The following is a 15,824-nucleotide window of genomic DNA, read 5'->3' as shown; positions in this document are numbered from 1 at the left end:
AACCGTGCGCCCAGGACAATCTGACAGGGGCGCATGTCCGCCCACAGACGCAAGCGCCCGAGGGCAGAGACGGTGGGCACACGGCGCTGACGCGGTGCAGGGGGAGAAGCTGCATTGCTCCCCAGTGCTGCTGTCTGAAGAGGCCCTGGGTGTCCCAGCGTGTGCCTGCAGATGCCCTGGGGCTCAAGAGCAGCAGCACCGCAGGAGCTGGGAGAACCTGTCCACCAGGTCCAGTTCAGCCAGCAGTTCTGCACTTTACTAGGCACATGGAAGACCTGCAGGCACACCAGCCCCCCACATGTTTGGTTAATCATTTTTTATTGAAATACAGAATAAACAAATCCACATCCCAGGTACAAAGACCGTCTCCCCCAGCACACAGACTCTCGGGTGATTAGACCAGGACAACAGTTACACTGAGTTGCGTACGTTGTTTTTAAAGGTGTAATTTAAATGAAGGTTTTAATGAAACGCAAAAGCGACGATCACTGCGCAATGCCAATAACTCACAGTTGTAGCTCACAATCAGATTATTAATAAGATCATGAATTTTATTAACAGATTATGAATTACAGTCGAGGTTTTATGTATGGAGTTCAACTCTTTTTAGAGTTTAGGTTAAGAGAAGACAGCACGGCAGTGCTTTTGAAAGAGAGTTTTTTTTACGGTACTGGCTAGAATTTCAAGCAAGTGGACAGTACAGCACAGAAAAAGTAATCTGTTCAAAGCCGAATGGCAAAACCAACAATAAATGCACAAGTGACACGCAGGCATGGAACACTACATTTTCAGCCCACATACAGGTGCCCCAGCCCAGCACACAAGAACCAGGCTATAAAGCCTTAATAGGGATTCCCTCTTTCACTCAAACACAAACCCAATTTAAATTCCTTTCCTCAAGAAAAAAAGATCTTTTCTACAGTTTTTGTAGATGGACAAACTTTTGTTCACACTCTCATTGGACTATGTGGATTGTTTTATATAAATACACTTGACTAATTAATTTACTGTATCGCTTTCACCATTTAACACTACATGCCTATGGTACAGCATACACATCAACATCATGCATTTTGTAGCAACAGTAACACATATGCCAAATTGTGCCACCAGGGGGCGAACCACACAATTCCCTGCTTTTGTTCATGCAACACAGAAAGAACTTTTCAGTTTAGTGCCTTGAACTCCCAGTAAATACAGCTTGCAGAAGCTTTACCATAGGCAGCAACAACAGTGCAGGTTTAGTCAAAGCTTCAGAAGCCGCCGGAAGAAAGCAGTACTGCTTGTTACAAAACAATTAATCGCAAACTGGGGGATAGGGAAAAGCAAACCACTGACATTCGGTCAAGAGTTTAGCAACGATAACTTTGCCACAGGTATAACAATAAAGACGGCAAGCTTACCCTGAACCCGAGCCCAGCAGGTGTCACAGGTCAGCTGTAAAATATCCCATTGTTAAACCTGTTTTGAACATTTTTATTTTGACCACTTGAGTAATTTAGAGATCGCTGGAAGCCAAAGCATCCTACTGCTCTCAAGGGTCATAAGACGGCCATTCCTGACTCACCGGAGGTCCAAGCGCAAACTGATGTCTCAAGGGTTGACCTGAAATAGCCGCTGGACTGCGTCTCTCCAAAATCAGGGCCGATAATACTGGTTCCAGGGCTCTGGGAGACAAATGCTGCTCCTGGGCAAGCCAACTGATCGGCCTGACAGCTCTGCAAGTTCACACACAGGGAGCGGTTCAGCTTGGTGCTGGGGGCCACTCCGATTTAAATGTCTTCATATGTTACAGTCTGGGAGTTAGAAGGAACTAAAGGCAAGGCCTAACTTTACTGTCACACTATATGTCAAATACATCCTTTCAAAAAACTCCTCATTTTACTTTAACATCATGCTGTACTTAAATGCAGAATTTAACATCACTAAGAGGAAAAAATGTAGAAAGATGAAAAACATTGCGCATATCCATTGACTATACCTAACTATCATTTCACCATCACCAACATCACTGTTGCCTGTTCTCAGAGAGCACAGTTAATGAAGTACATGATACTCCATGCTGTCACACAAAACAGCAGTCCCTAATTAAATCTTTCTTAACGATATACACAGTCAAACAATGCTAACTGCTTCTCCAATACATTAAATGTTTAGAAAGGTAAATATTTATATAAAGTTTAGCATATGTTTATACATATGAAAAAGAAGCTGCAGCCGGCAAACTTCAGATTTTAACGTTGTTAAAAAAAATCAATAAAAATTTAGAGATTCCATTTACCAGTGTGAGTTGGCACAATTCTTGGATTTCAGCAAGGCGGTATCTGCTGTGTGTCAGAAGATCCTCGTGCTGAATTCCACACTACTTCTGCAATTGCAGCATCTTCTCTTAGGAAGCGGATGTCTGCATGGGGTTTTTTATGGGAAAATTGGAACTGTTTTGTTTCTACCGTACTAATCAGACAACCAGTACTCAGAAAAAACACACCAGCACGTGGACGTCAGCGTGTCAATAACTCTGAACCAGAGAAGCTGTTGAAAGAGGAGTGACCGACAAAAAGTTCCTTTAACCACACATTGTCGCTCCTGCTCAGAGAATCGGACAGTATGTGTGACACAAAGGGCAAACAGGGCCACTCTCCGGTCGCATCTCGGGGCCAGAGCCACCAGAGCAGAGCAGAAACACTACAGCCCACTGGCTGGGTTAACAAAGCCTTCCACTGCAGAACTCAGCTGACACCTGGCAGCCTAGATAAGCAAGTCCTATAACACTCAACTCTTCATTACCAGCTATTGCAATGTTCTTCAGATTTTATTATCTAGGAATCATGGCATGGCAGCTAGAAAAAGCTTTAAAAGGTTTAAAAGTCTTTTTTCTACTTGTCTGGAAACAGGGCGTGGGACCTGAGAATTGAAGAGGTTTCGTACAGTCAGCTGAGATGCTGTGCTTATTAGAAAAAGTTTCCATAGGACCTCAGCAGCCCTGACATGTTTCTTAACCCATCTTGACAAAACTTAACAGTAAATATCATCTTAGAAAATATTCTAATATAATACAACTATTCAGATATAACAATAATAAGATAATTACCTTGAATTATACAAAAAGCTATAGATAATTGTAATCTATTTAAATATATAATGTTTTAAAGATATAATATTGTATTAAAAGATACATATGCTGGTGTTTTACCCAAGACAAAACCAGTATATAAAAAAAAGGCATACAAGTTAAAACATCAGTTTCCCAATTGGTCTGCTAAATAAACCAATTGTGTACTATATTGTTAAGAAAATGGAAACTTCTCATGCACAGAGAAGTCTCACTGCAAGTCAAGGCTGGTTAAGAAACAGGCAGGGACTGGCTGGTCACTTCCTACACTCCCTCGGCATGGACTCCACCGCTGGCAGGAAAGGAAGTGCCGATGGCTCAAGTGGCAGGCCTGAAAGCAAAGGCTCTCGAGCTCGGGGCTTTTAACACCCCCTCAGCCCATACCTTCAGAACGCCCCAAACAAATAACAGGTTTAATAGGCACAGCATTCTGCCGGCCCCCCGAAGCACAAAGGAGGAGTTGTGTGTTTTCTGCTGGATCCCCAGAAAGGATGTATTGCAGGAGAATACAGCTCTCACCCTCGTTGTCGTCGTTTTCTAACCACTTACTGCCGGTGAGGGGATGGGGTGGCAACAGGCTGCGCAGGGCAGACCAGACCCTCCTGTCCCTAGCAACAGTCTCCAGCTCCTCCTGGGAGATTCCCAAGCATTCCCGGGCCAGCTGAGAGATATAAATCCCTTCCAGCGTGTCCTGGGTTTGCCCTACTGGGCTCTGCCTGGTACACCTCCAGCGGGAGGTGCCTGGGGGGCATCCTCATCTCAGCCGGCCCCCATGATCCTCCCGGACCCCCAGGTTCCTCACCATGGCACGGAGAGCGAGCCCGGCAGCCCCGCGGAGAAACCTCACTTCTGCCACTCTAGGCAGCAATCTCCTTCCTTCAGTCACGACCCGGAGCTCGCAAACACAGGTGAGGATGGGGACGCAGATCGAGCGGGAAACCGAGGGCTTCATCAGAGAACTCCAGCCCTTTACCTGCATCTTGTTTAAAGGGTTCATTAGCATGGGGCACCGCATGAACACCGATGGATTTTAAAAACAAACACCTCCCTTGTGGGGCCTGCCTGGGCGCTTCGGAAGCGGCATAACTTTTCTCTTTGTGGCCTTCTTCCTGCACCTCAACATTTCAAAGCATTTTAAATGGCCGCTTTCTGCCTTTTCCCTCAATCCAACTATCAAAGGATGCCTTCAAATCAAACTTAACTTCACCTCCTATCAATATAAAAACGTGCTACAAAACAACCCTGCATCACAATATACCCCTCTAATGCAAACCTGCATGTATCCCTGTCCACACATAAAAGAGAAATTGTAAATCATGCAATCCTCTCCTAAAACCTGAAATTCAGCCCGTCCCCTCCGAACAGCAGCGACAGGCAGCAGAGAGGGTCTCCCGAGAGGAATAAAAGAGCATGCCGTCTTTTGCAGTCTTCACCCTCTCAGTGACCTGTCCACCTGCGTTTGAGAAATGACCTTGATTGGGTGCTAACTTGAGTGTATCTTCCACAGATTCAGCATGCAAACTAACATCACAAGGAAAACATAAAAACAAATTGCACGCAAAATTACAGATAACTCATCTGCAAAATGAAATATTCTGCCTCGATCTGCTGGATTTTAGGCAATGTCCACCACTACACAGAATTACAGAAAAACATCTAGGGCTCGGTATTTAAAGAGTGGCACACACCATGAGCTTCTGACTGCTCCTGGCTAGAGGTTCCTGTACCACTTTCAAATACTACGCCCATACAGTTATACATACTGCATTAGAATATGAATACAACTCTCATACTTAAGGAGAAAACAAGTCTTCCCTGCCCTGTGCGTATTGTACATGCCCCCAGCGCCAGCAGACAGACCCACCACCACTCCCATACAACAACGTGCCTTACGGCGCCAGAACATACCGCCTCCGAGTTTCTTTTTAGGAGCTGATTGAAGTTATGGTCCCTCTAAGCTACACGGACCCACTTAAAACTTAAAACAAATTTGTCAATTATGCAAAAAAAAATGGGTTTGCATTCGGCCATTTCACATTCCCACATGCTCAGAGCAGTGACCCTTAACGGCCCACTTGTCCCTGTCGACAACCTGACTTTGTGTCTCCTATTGTGTGGTCATCACTGTTGTCATCTGCTAAACCTTTCAACCACAGACCTCCTGTAAAGTCCTTAACAGCTACAGGTGAGTGGATTCCAGTCTTCACTGCAAAGTCTTCACCTCCTCAGTGATAACTGTGTAACAGGACGTACCTCCGTACAGTGTAGTGTACATCAAGCATCACTTAGTGCTAACTGCTAAGAACGCTGCCCAACAAGTGCGTTGGCAAAGACTTTGCAGCTGAAGAGAATCGCACAAATCCAGCACGTCGCAGACCTGCCTGCTATTTTTGCAGCCTTCCCACTGCGTGACTATGCCTTTGTATTGCCCTGACATGGCTCCTGTCGTGCTTAGACATACCCCTCTGCTTTACAATTCATACAAGTTGTCCTGAGGACAGCTTGTCCCTTTCATCCGCGTTTTGCTCACTGCCTAATACAACCCTTAACAGACATAAATGACCAAGTGAACTGGTTGTTTTCAGCTTCCTTTAACCATTTGAAAGATCTCGGACAACATCCGCATTAAAGGAACTCCAGTCTAAAAGCTAACTGGTTTCGAAGTTCTAATTAAAGAAGTTACAAGATCGAACAGGCGCCAGAGAGCTCAGCTGCTACAAAGCCCGGACAGCAGCAGCACAGGGCGTCCCCAGTGCCAGGACAGGAAGGCCCTGCCGAAGCTGACCTCCCCCCCCCCCCAATCGACAGAGGGCCGCCACTACGCAAAGCCGCCGCAGGGCTTTCTGGACTAGAGCCCGGTCAGGTCCACGATGGCCTTGATGAAGATGGTGTCGTCCCGGATGTAGGAGTTCTTGGAGTCCAGCTTGGACAGCGGGCAGAAGAGCGGGCAGCCGCTGGCGATGTTCATCTCGCTGACGGGCCGCTGGAAGGAGGAGGAGGTGACGTCGGGCCGGAAGGCGTCGATGATGTGCTCCCGGTTGTTCTGGTCCAGCAGCATCAGGGTCACCTGGAGGGAGAGCGAGGTGGTTTACGGGACAGAAGGGGTCTCCCGAAGAGAAGAGCCTAGAACACAGGCATCAAACAGGCATCGCCACCCTGCATGCTTCTGGCGACAAACCTTCAGCTGCAGCAGCTGTTGTACTAATAGACCAACCGCTGAAAAAAACAGAAGACATTAACAAGCCTGTCTGTCGCCTTCTCTTGACACAGCGAACCCTGTCTCAGAGTCTCCTGGTACCTGATCAACACATCGATCTCCCGATGTGGGAACTTTGATGTCCAAAAGTAGAACACAGAAGCATTACAGTGACCCGCTTCCCCCCCAAGCCAGAAACTCATCTGAAAGCCCTTACAAGGTAACCGTAGGGTAGTTCCTTTCTGACACAAGCCAGTCGATGAGGCAGAGCGAATCGCCCGACAGACGCAAAAGACGAAACCCCCCCCCCCCGAGAATCAGCCTTCAAAGATCCCGACGGTGGAAAACCAGCGGAGCATTTCTCCCGCCGCTGCCGGTCGGCACCGGCCCACCCCGGCGCTCACGGGCACACGACTGACCCGGCTCACCTTCTGGTTGAAGGGCCACTTGAGCAGGGCGTCGTTCTGCCCGCGCATCACCACGAAGAACAGGGACAGGTGTGTGCCGCGCCCCGTGCCGTCGCCGTTCAGGTAGATGCGCAGGCACATCTTGTAGCCGTACTTGCTGGTATAAAAGGCTGTAAGAGGCAAAAAAAAAAAAGGGTTCACTGGAAAAACATCTCCAGTCCCAGAACTCCCCCTGCATCATTGCAAAGTGCATATCTCTAAATTTCTTCCTGCAACATAATTTCATTCTGCCACAGTAACGCGGTGATTTAATGGAAGACAATGGCTAAGCTGCACAGATCGATACAGCTGTATTAGTCGCTTTGCATGTATATGCAAGTGCTTGGCCAGCTGCGAGCCACCACCATGGACTTCAAAACAGACACGGCTTCAGATGGACACCCTCTCGGGATTCAGCACAATCCCGTCGCAACTGCACTAATCAAAAAGCTTCCACGGCAACAACATCAGGAGCAGGGGGACCAGCTGCTGCCACGCTTTCCGTTCGCGGTCTAGAGAGGAGGAGCAGGAAGGGCAACCTGGAGAGAACATGGCGGGGGCGCGTCCGGCGATGGCGTCCTGCCTCTTCTTCGTGAAGTCCGAGATCCTCCAGACGAAGACGCCGTCGTAGGTGGCGGCCAGGAGCTCCCGCAGCTTCCCCTCCATCTCCGCGATGGTCAGGTCCTTCAGCCCCGCCGTCCTCTCCAGCTGGCGCACCTGGGAGGCGGGGGTGAGAGGGGCGGTGAGTTTCTCTGCGCTTACTCGTGTACGCAAAAAAAACAACTCTGTTGAACTGAACTTGTCTGAGCTGTTTGCCCTGAAGCCTTCCAAGTTCACCTAGCCAGTCAATCCCCCCTGGGGAAAAGCACGTCTCTTTCCCTTTTTCCCCAAGAGGAGGTCTACCTGAGATAACGAGGATGCAGAGAACTAACAAATACTTATGCAAGATCAGTACGAAGGTCGAGCATGCATTAGGATTCATTGCTTATGACTCACATGAGTTGTGTTAAAGCACGCATACGCGAGCAGGCTATTATACTTCCGCAGGGAAGCTCCCAGGGCTGTCAGGTGTGCCAGGCTGCTCCCAGCGTACACCGCTAAGAGGAGTTTCTCCCCCACCAGCCCTTCATCTCTACCAGGAAACACTGGCTGTCAGCCTGCCCCGAGGCAGACTGTGCCTGTGCAGACTACGCGTCTGTGCAACTGCCAGGAGAGCACGGGCGGCCAGACCTTGTTGCCGAGCGTCTCGATCTTCTCCTGGTCCAGCCGGTGCTGCCGGTTGTAAGCCTCCAGGGTCGTGGACGAGCGCTCCACCTCGCGGTTCAGCACGCACACGATGTTCTCGAACGTGCCCACCTTCAGCTCCAGCTCCTGGCACCGGCGGCTCAGCTCGGCCACCTTGGCCTTCTCGCTGTGCAGCTGCAGCTCCAGGGCGGCGGTGGCGGAGCTGGGCAGCGGGGTGAAGGAGGTGGCCAGGGCCACGGGGGGGGCAGCGGCGGCGGCTCCCTGCACGGGAGGCGCCGCGCTCAGGTGGCCCATCTTGGCCTCCAGCTCGCGCACGGACTGGTGCAGCTCGTGGATCTTCAGGCTGGCGTGCTCCAGGCTCTGGGGCTGAATGCCCTCCAAGTTCACCTTGATGCCCATGATGTAGTGCAGCAGCAGGTTCAGGTGCTCGTAAGAGCACGCGCGCTCGTGGTCAAGCGCCTTCTCTTTTTCCACCTTGAAAAGAATGAGACGATGTTTGTGCGTCTACGCATAGCACATGGCTGCAGATGCATACTGTACTCCACCTGACTCTACTGCTTACCCTTCCATGCTCACTTAACAGTTACTCATCCTAGCAAATAGCAGGTAACATGTCTAGCAAATTGAGGATCCAGGGAACCTAGAAATACTTATGTCTTTTACTACATATTATGAATAGGAGCCTGACTCCAGATGTATCTACTGTATATGGCAGAAATAATTTAACTAGAAGCATATTAAGATAATACAGTGCTTTACGTCTCATGCATGTGTTTGGTGAACACTGCACTCATTTTCTCCTGCTTTTAATAACTGTGGTGACTGCAAAACAAGTTATTTTCATATATAACAATATTCTGAGAAATTACAAGTACAATCTACAACTTAGATACTGTGAATGACACACATTTCATCTACGGTAACCGCCAAGAGGGCTCTTTATAATTTAACTACTTTAACACAAGGTAAACGACAAAAAAGTATTTGACAAGATGGGTTAAAAATGAAACAAATGTAGCAACAGTTTCAAATCCTGACTGGAAAAGATCTAAAAACTGGACATTGTTAAAGAAGGTCTTTTACACACTTTTAAAAAGTAAATACGCGAGGCACAAATGTGGTACAAACATCTCTGCATTGGCAGTGTGACGAAAAGTTACCTCGATTATGAAAGCAATACTGGTATGAAAACTTACGATGAGTTCACATTTCAGAAATTAAAAGAAAACATGAGTAATGTAACATGCAATACAATAATGTTCTACTGTGGTAAGATAAAATAAAAGAAAAGCTACTTACTGACGTATTACACCCAACAACATGAAATCTGCAAGGAGCTCTAAATTTACTACAGAACTTAATATGGTCCACATACTGCAATGAAAGAAACAGAAACATTGTAACAGGCAAAAGACTGTAACACATGACCCATGAACTTCCTGTGTTAGAAATCAGCAGTGTGCCCAAACACCCCTTGCTGGAGAGTAAAAATGACCATTTTTAATTGGCAATTTATCTGTGATGTATAAGATGACAGCTAAACCCATTTCCATGGTCTGCAAGAGGCTTATTTTTTTTTGTCTTGCACAGGACTATGTTTGGCTCATGGAATACAACTGCTTCATGGTGTCCAGAACCTGCTACGCTTTACTTTACAAGTCCTTTATTAAACTGGGTGATGCATCTGCAAACCGATTCTCATTTGCAATGATGACCAGGAGAGAAACCCTTCTATACAGCAGGAACAACAGGAGTTCCATTTGGGTACCTTGCTCAAGGTACCAACAGCAGCCTCTCTCCTGGGATTTGAACCCATGACCCTAGTCTAGTTTGGAGCCCAGCCTTCTAACCACTACTCCACACTGCTGCCCCGTTTAAGACAAAAAGATATGAGAGATCTTGAACTTCTTCTGTGCCTTTGCCGAGTAACACAGCGACACAGAGGTGACGTTATCCAGAGGCTAGAGTCCTGACATCCAGCCGTAGTCACATTTGGCTGGATTCTCCCAGCAGGCGGCTGTCCCAACAGCAGGAGTTGCTGTTTGCTGGGATCCTAAAGCGCCCCAGCTGACTCATCCTGTTCATACAGCGACGGTGCCTAAAGCAGGGCGCCGCTGGGAGTCACAGCCAAGGGGCTCTGGTGACACGACCCTGCCTCCGACTCCTGACGATCAAGAGCTCGACGTGCCCAGGAAACCGATTCCTTCCACGATTTTCTGAACCACACGGCAGAGCCGCTAACATTAAAAGGGTCGCGAGAGAACCGCCATCGTGGCATAAAAAAACTTGTGCACTGTGTTCTGGTTCAGGTGCTCCCCAAGTAACTGTAATACTTGTAATACTACAAGCAGGAAAACACAAGAGTGTCCCTAATACTGCCCCACTGAACCGTCAAATAATATCCAGTCTCACAGCAGCTGGGTGAAGGGCTCCTGCGTATTTCTAGCCAGGTGCATTCAGTAACAAACATGAAAAACAAAAATATGAAATACTTTTCTCCCATTTCCCTCTAAAGCGATTACTGCTTTACTGTCTCATTCTAATGCAGCAACACCCCCTTCTTCCACAAATAAAACATTGGCCCTTTTGTTTGTAGTGGCAATGTCCACAGCATACCCCTGCTATTAAAATGATTAAGAATCCACAAAAGACAATGAAATATTAATTAATTGCCTTTATATAGTGCTTGTCCTCCCAAATTGCTTTACACAACTGGGGACCCACTTAATTACCCACTGAAGCACAGTCTGAAGCACTCAGACTTTCTGCAACAGGAGCCCTATCTGGGTGACATACAGCAGTCCCCCTGCTCAGCAGATCAGGTGAGGAGCGAGAATTTACCTCTCCACTTTTAATTAAGCAGAATTTAGGTCTCATGGGTTTGTTAATGACTATGTACTGTAGTTGAGACCTAAGATTAATCTCTCATCCAAAGGATGACAGCTCCCACACCACAGTGTCAAAATACTGGAGCATCCGATTGAAAATTCTGAGCTAGAGGGAAGAATGGAACCAAAAGTACTTAAACAAGCTACCCTGCCATATGGTTGAAGCCGAAGTCCTGGCCTCTTTCAGGAAAAGCTGGTTGAGATCCTCGGACCACTTGGTTACTATCCACCAAACGTGTTAGATGGGCAAAATGTAATTGCTCTTATAATCCATCACTAAGAACAGCAACCACGTTTCCCTTAGATTTCTCACAGTACTGACCAGGCCCAGCCACATGTAGTGTCCGAGATCTGACATCATCAAACCAAAGAGTTAACGCTGTCATATGTTTTGTATATTAAGTTGTCATAGTTCCTTATCTTGATGACAAGAGATCTCCGGAGTGGCACTCTTTTTATTTGGTATTTGGGTTTTTGCATTAATAAAATCAGAAAGACGGCACTTTCTAACTGCTTTATAGCTACTTTATCGACACTTACTTTTTCTCTTGGAATTTTCTTCTTGGCACAGCCTTCACATATCATAGGGTATTTAGGACAAATCTCATCGTGTGCCTGGAAAAGAGAAGGCACGTTTGTTTTCCAACCTGAAAAACAGTGTTGCGTCGCAGCCACTAGGCGAAATCCTATGGCAGAGAAATAAGTCAACTGCACTACAAATATTTCTTTTTCCAACGGGCGACTTTAACATGGGGAGTATTTCTCTTTTACTGTCTGTGGGAACACCACCACCACCACCACCACCAACCACAACAACAATAAAGCACCGCGCCAGTCCTTCATTATTCACCTTAATATTTTTAAAATGAAACGGCTCTTTGCAGTACTTGCAGTTCAAGGTCCTTTCCGGACATTCCCGCTCATTATGTCTCTCCTGTTCATTAAATCTTATGGCCTCTCCGCAGGACGGGCAGGCGATGATCATGAACTCGCACTTCCCCTCATGAAGGGCCTACGGAAGCGAGGAACACGGAAGGGAAGAAATGGAAAAACACCTTTAGAACAATGTGTGTATAAGGAGTTCAAAACTGCCCTTTCTTCAGCCTTTGTAACCACACGGTAGCAGTGGTACAAGCTTTGACATCTAAAATGCACTCTAAGATGGACTCAAAAAGAGCTAAAAACCAACAACAAATCGAAAGGTTACTTTCCGGTTTCCCCTCACGTTGCAGCAAAGCCAGTCTATACAGTGTTATCCTAATAATACAGTCGAACTTTGAGAAGCTGACTCACTCTAAAACACTGCCCATCTCAATGCCTTCTACAGCTCTGGCCTACAGCGAGTCTGGCGAGCAATTCGTAATACTGAAGGAAACATAACATGACCATCTTTGGTTAGAAACAGCGGTACTCAGTATACAGTGCATGACTAATGAAGTAAACAGGATGACGTGCACACGTGATGAACGATGCCAAGAGGACGGGTGTCTTGGGATTCAGTTTCTTCAGCTGGAGTGCAAACGGGAGATGCAGGCAGTGGAGTGAGAGAAGAAAGCTTACCTCATATTCTTTAATACTGCCCTTCCAGGAGCATCCCTCATTGAGACAGACCGCAGGCAGGGCCTCCACTTCTCTGCGAGCTGCGTTGTCTGGGAAAGCCTTGGGTAGAGACCACAATAACTAGAATTAATTTACACATACTCACAAATCTTATCGAGCTCTCAGATGCCAAGCTTAACATGCTCTCGTGGCCAAACATGGCACCTGGCAGATTTCACTTCCATCATCCGGAACAATAAATCAGACTCTTTATTAATAATTTATGCTACACTACATTTCTGAATGACTCGGGAGCGCAGCCAGCTACAGTATAGCAGAGCAGTTATTTAGCACAACACTGGAGAAACATCAGGCTGACTTTTCAAGCAACCTGCCAGTGAGGTGGACCAACAATTCCCTGGATTTCAAAATAAGTGTAGCCTATATGCTATCCAAGATGGGAACAGCTGGAAAGGTTCTCTCTGTGGTTAAAGGAAATGGGCACTAATATAGCAACTGTTGAGTTAACATTCCCAAATATTACTTACACAGCCCAGTGTCAGAATAGATGTTGGGTCTTCAAATATATCTTCTTTTATACACGCACTGCATTTCTGAGGCCCGGAGCTGAAAGGCGACACAAAAAATGTAAAAAAAAAAAAGGTAAACATTTGTCATTAATAACAACAAACTTCACAGGAAACATGGAACAAATGGTTTCAACATACAGGACCAAGTGTTCACCACTTGAATTTGTAAAGGTTTTTGGGATGTGCTATTACCCATACTTATAAAAATAAAATCACATTCCTTACGGGTGTACTGTCGAGATATTTGCTCTTTGTAACAGGAGGTAATTAAATAGAGAATACATCAATCTTCTTGATGGTTTTAATATGTTATGAATCCTGGCACTTGAGGATGAGATGAGAGTGATGGCAGGAGAGAGATGGAGCTGGGTGGCTGTACACAATTATTTAACATGGATCTTGACACAAACAAAACAGATTCATTCTGTAAGCCCACCATGGCACTCACCTCACTGTTCTGTTAAAGCAATAGGAGCAGAATCGATGTCCACACTGGGCTTGAAAAGGTCTTCTGAGGATGTTTTGACAACAGTTACACAGGTGTTTGTCCTCAAGCTTGTTCGCCAAAATCTTCTTTGGGAATCCCGGCTTGTTGCCCTCCAATGACGAAGGAGGGGACGGATCCTGTGTGGCCATTATTATCCCAACACAAGGGCGATCTGTGGTGTGAGCAGCGGACAAGAGTCACTGACAACACAGAACACAAGCCAGCGTCCGTCTGACCACTGAGAAAGCTGCTTGCTAGTGTGCAATTCTTATCTCAGAGCTTTGGGAAAGAGAAAAAGAAACTGAAACTTGAAACATACTTCACAGACAATTCTTTAGTATGAGGCTGGGAAAATGCTGGGTTAAGTTGCGTTCACTAAGTGAAACACATGATCACTGGATAGGGGCATAAGACAGGAGATGGCACATGCTTCGTGTTTACTAATTTAGTAACGAAGTTACTCTGAAATATTTTCCAGGCATTTCTTGAAGGACCCAGACATAGGGCCTCTATCACCTCCCTGAAAAGCCTGTTCAAGATACTCACAAACCTTCAATATAAGTTTCTTTTTTTCTCACTCCCCTTTGAATTCCCTTTCACTTTCCAATTACTAGCTGAAGGTCACTGTTTCACTACTGAGCATGAAATAGACGGCATCTATACCTGCACTACGATTTTGCTACCGTGGATAACTACTTTCAAAGCAGAATTATTTTGAACACCTGTCAATATATGTTTTTAAGGCACCCCTTTTAACAACCTATTCCGCTAGGAACGTCTTAGCTTATTTTTCTATATTATAACATATTATTGTATTATGAGACACATTATTAACATATTGATACATTAAGTGATAAATAGATCCATAAAATTATAAATAAAAATCCGATTTTCCTGCAATATGTATTGTTACCGTGCTATGCACAGTCAAAAGTAAGAGAATGTATCAACACGACCGTCACAGTATCCCAATCTCCAGAACAGTCTTTGTCGTAAAAGGGCACACCCAAAAGGAACATAAGATACAGGGTACTTATTTTTTTAAAAATGAGATTTATACTGGACGGCAGCTGCAGCTTCACGTCGAGGCCTCAGGTGAGCGTACTGAGGCCTACACAGCACCGAGCTCGGAGTTTTTTGTTTTCGGCTCCGATGAGGTGGGGAGGTGGGGAGGTGGGGTGGGGCGGGGCGCGGGGACGGCCTGTGGACTCGCAGCAGCGCCCAGCGCACCGACACTCGCAGAAAGCAAGGTCTCTCTAAAAAGAAACCCACCCCAGAAAAAAAAGCATTCTCCGACTAATAAACAAGGATTGTTTTTTTTAAATAAGAACATACGTCACGTCTCGCAACTCTCAGCCACACGCATCCTCTACAGCCGCCGGGAATTTCCCCGGCGGTACCTGCAGCGCCCAGCGTGGGTCACCACCAGCCTCCTAGCGCTGTCTTTCAGGGGGAACCTGTCAGACAGTGCCTAGACACCGGCTCTGAAGTGCACTGGTCCTCCGGGGCCTCCACTGGCTTGTATTATTTCCGAAATAGGAATAGAGCGACAAGCCCGCCCCTTCATTATAACGCGGAGAAGGGGGTGGGTGGGGGACAAGATGAGCGTTATTATCCGCACTCGGCGTGGAAACGCGGAGTCACAAAAAGCCCTACTTACCAGAAGTGAGCCCAGCATCGATGCTGACCCTGGGGGCGGTTATTCTCTCTTACGGTTTCGGTTTTCTTTCCGCAGTTACAACGCATGACATTTTCATGCCACTTTCAGCAATTGTGTCGTGACAGGCTTCCCCAGCCTTGCCAACGGCTGCCTTCTTTATCTTTCAAACCAAATTTGTCAAACGAGCACGGCATACGTTGGGTGAATGGGGCATAGAAAGACGAAAACGCATTTTACGGATACAAGCGAAAGAAATATCGGCGTCTAAAACAACATTCAACACCAGAATGAACTTAAGAGAAAAACAAAGTTAGCCACGGCTAACACCCAAGCAAAGTCTGTGCTCACTGTGCAACACAAACACTGCCGAGTGAGCAGTGGGGTCTTCAAAAATTGCGAGGAAATTTTAAAATTGTAGTCCTGTCCTGGATTCTTTACAATGCTGGAGCCTCTACGCCAGGTGCAGTGTCTCTTTCAGCCTTTGCGCTTAAGCAATGTATTCCCGGCGTGTGCGTGGAATCATTTTTGCTTCGTTTTATCACAAATGTCGCTGAATAACACACCGCTGCAACGAGAAAGCACGCTTTCCGTGCACGACGAGGCGGTGCGGTTGAGCAACCCGAACGGCGTGAGAAATTGCAGTCGCATGTCCTCCCCCTCC

The 15,824-nt window shown here is 46.6% G+C and overlaps 1 protein-coding gene across 5 annotated transcripts; it reads right to left on the bottom strand.

Annotated features, from left to right (window-relative positions):
* Positions 1-301: 301 nt before the first annotated feature.
* Positions 302-15,781, bottom strand: LOC102695888 (TNF receptor-associated factor 2-like). 5 transcript variants are annotated; one of them, XR_011183524.1, is made up of 12 exons: positions 15,164-15,781; positions 13,465-13,675; positions 12,975-13,053; positions 12,448-12,546; positions 11,738-11,899; positions 11,428-11,502; positions 9,299-9,373; positions 7,985-8,473; positions 7,294-7,471; positions 6,737-6,885; positions 1,568-6,179; positions 302-1,437 (listed from the first exon to the last, which is right to left on the bottom strand). XR_011183524.1 is itself a non-coding variant. In XM_006640508.3 (11 exons), the coding sequence occupies exons 2-11, from the start codon at positions 13,650-13,652 to the stop codon at positions 5,961-5,963; spliced, it is 1,713 nt and encodes a 570-aa protein (XP_006640571.2). In that variant the 5' UTR covers positions 13,653-13,675; positions 15,164-15,781; the 3' UTR covers positions 302-5,960. The 5 variants fall into 5 exon arrangements, 3 of the variants coding, with proteins under 3 accessions (XP_006640571.2, XP_069039531.1, XP_069039533.1); XR_011183523.1 differs by having other exon boundaries at positions 302-1,718; positions 2,282-6,179; XM_006640508.3 differs by having other exon boundaries at positions 302-6,179.
* Positions 15,782-15,824: the final 43 nt, after the last annotated feature.

Source organism: Lepisosteus oculatus, chromosome 24 (genome assembly GCF_040954835.1).
Source record: "Lepisosteus oculatus isolate fLepOcu1 chromosome 24, fLepOcu1.hap2, whole genome shotgun sequence".
Taxonomy (NCBI): Eukaryota; Metazoa; Chordata; class Actinopteri; order Semionotiformes; family Lepisosteidae; genus Lepisosteus; species Lepisosteus oculatus.
Note: the sequence above shows the minus strand (reverse complement) of the source record. Positions and strands in the feature narration are given on the sequence as shown.

What these genes read in the sequence shown, in the direction of transcription:
- LOC102695888 (XM_006640508.3), bottom strand. Translation starts at nt 13,652, where the DNA reads ATGGCCACACAGGATCCGTCCCCTCCTTCGTCATTGGAGGGCAACAAG. An exon ending in CTATTCTGACACTGGGCTGT is followed by an intron (nt 12,547 to 12,974) that starts GTAAGTAATATT and finishes TCTCTACCCAAG; the next exon opens with GCTTTCCCAGACAACGCAGC. An exon ending in AGAAAATTCCAAGAGAAAAA is followed by an intron (nt 9,374 to 11,427) that starts GTAAGTGTCGAT and finishes CTTTCATTGCAG; the next exon opens with TATGTGGACCATATTAAGTT.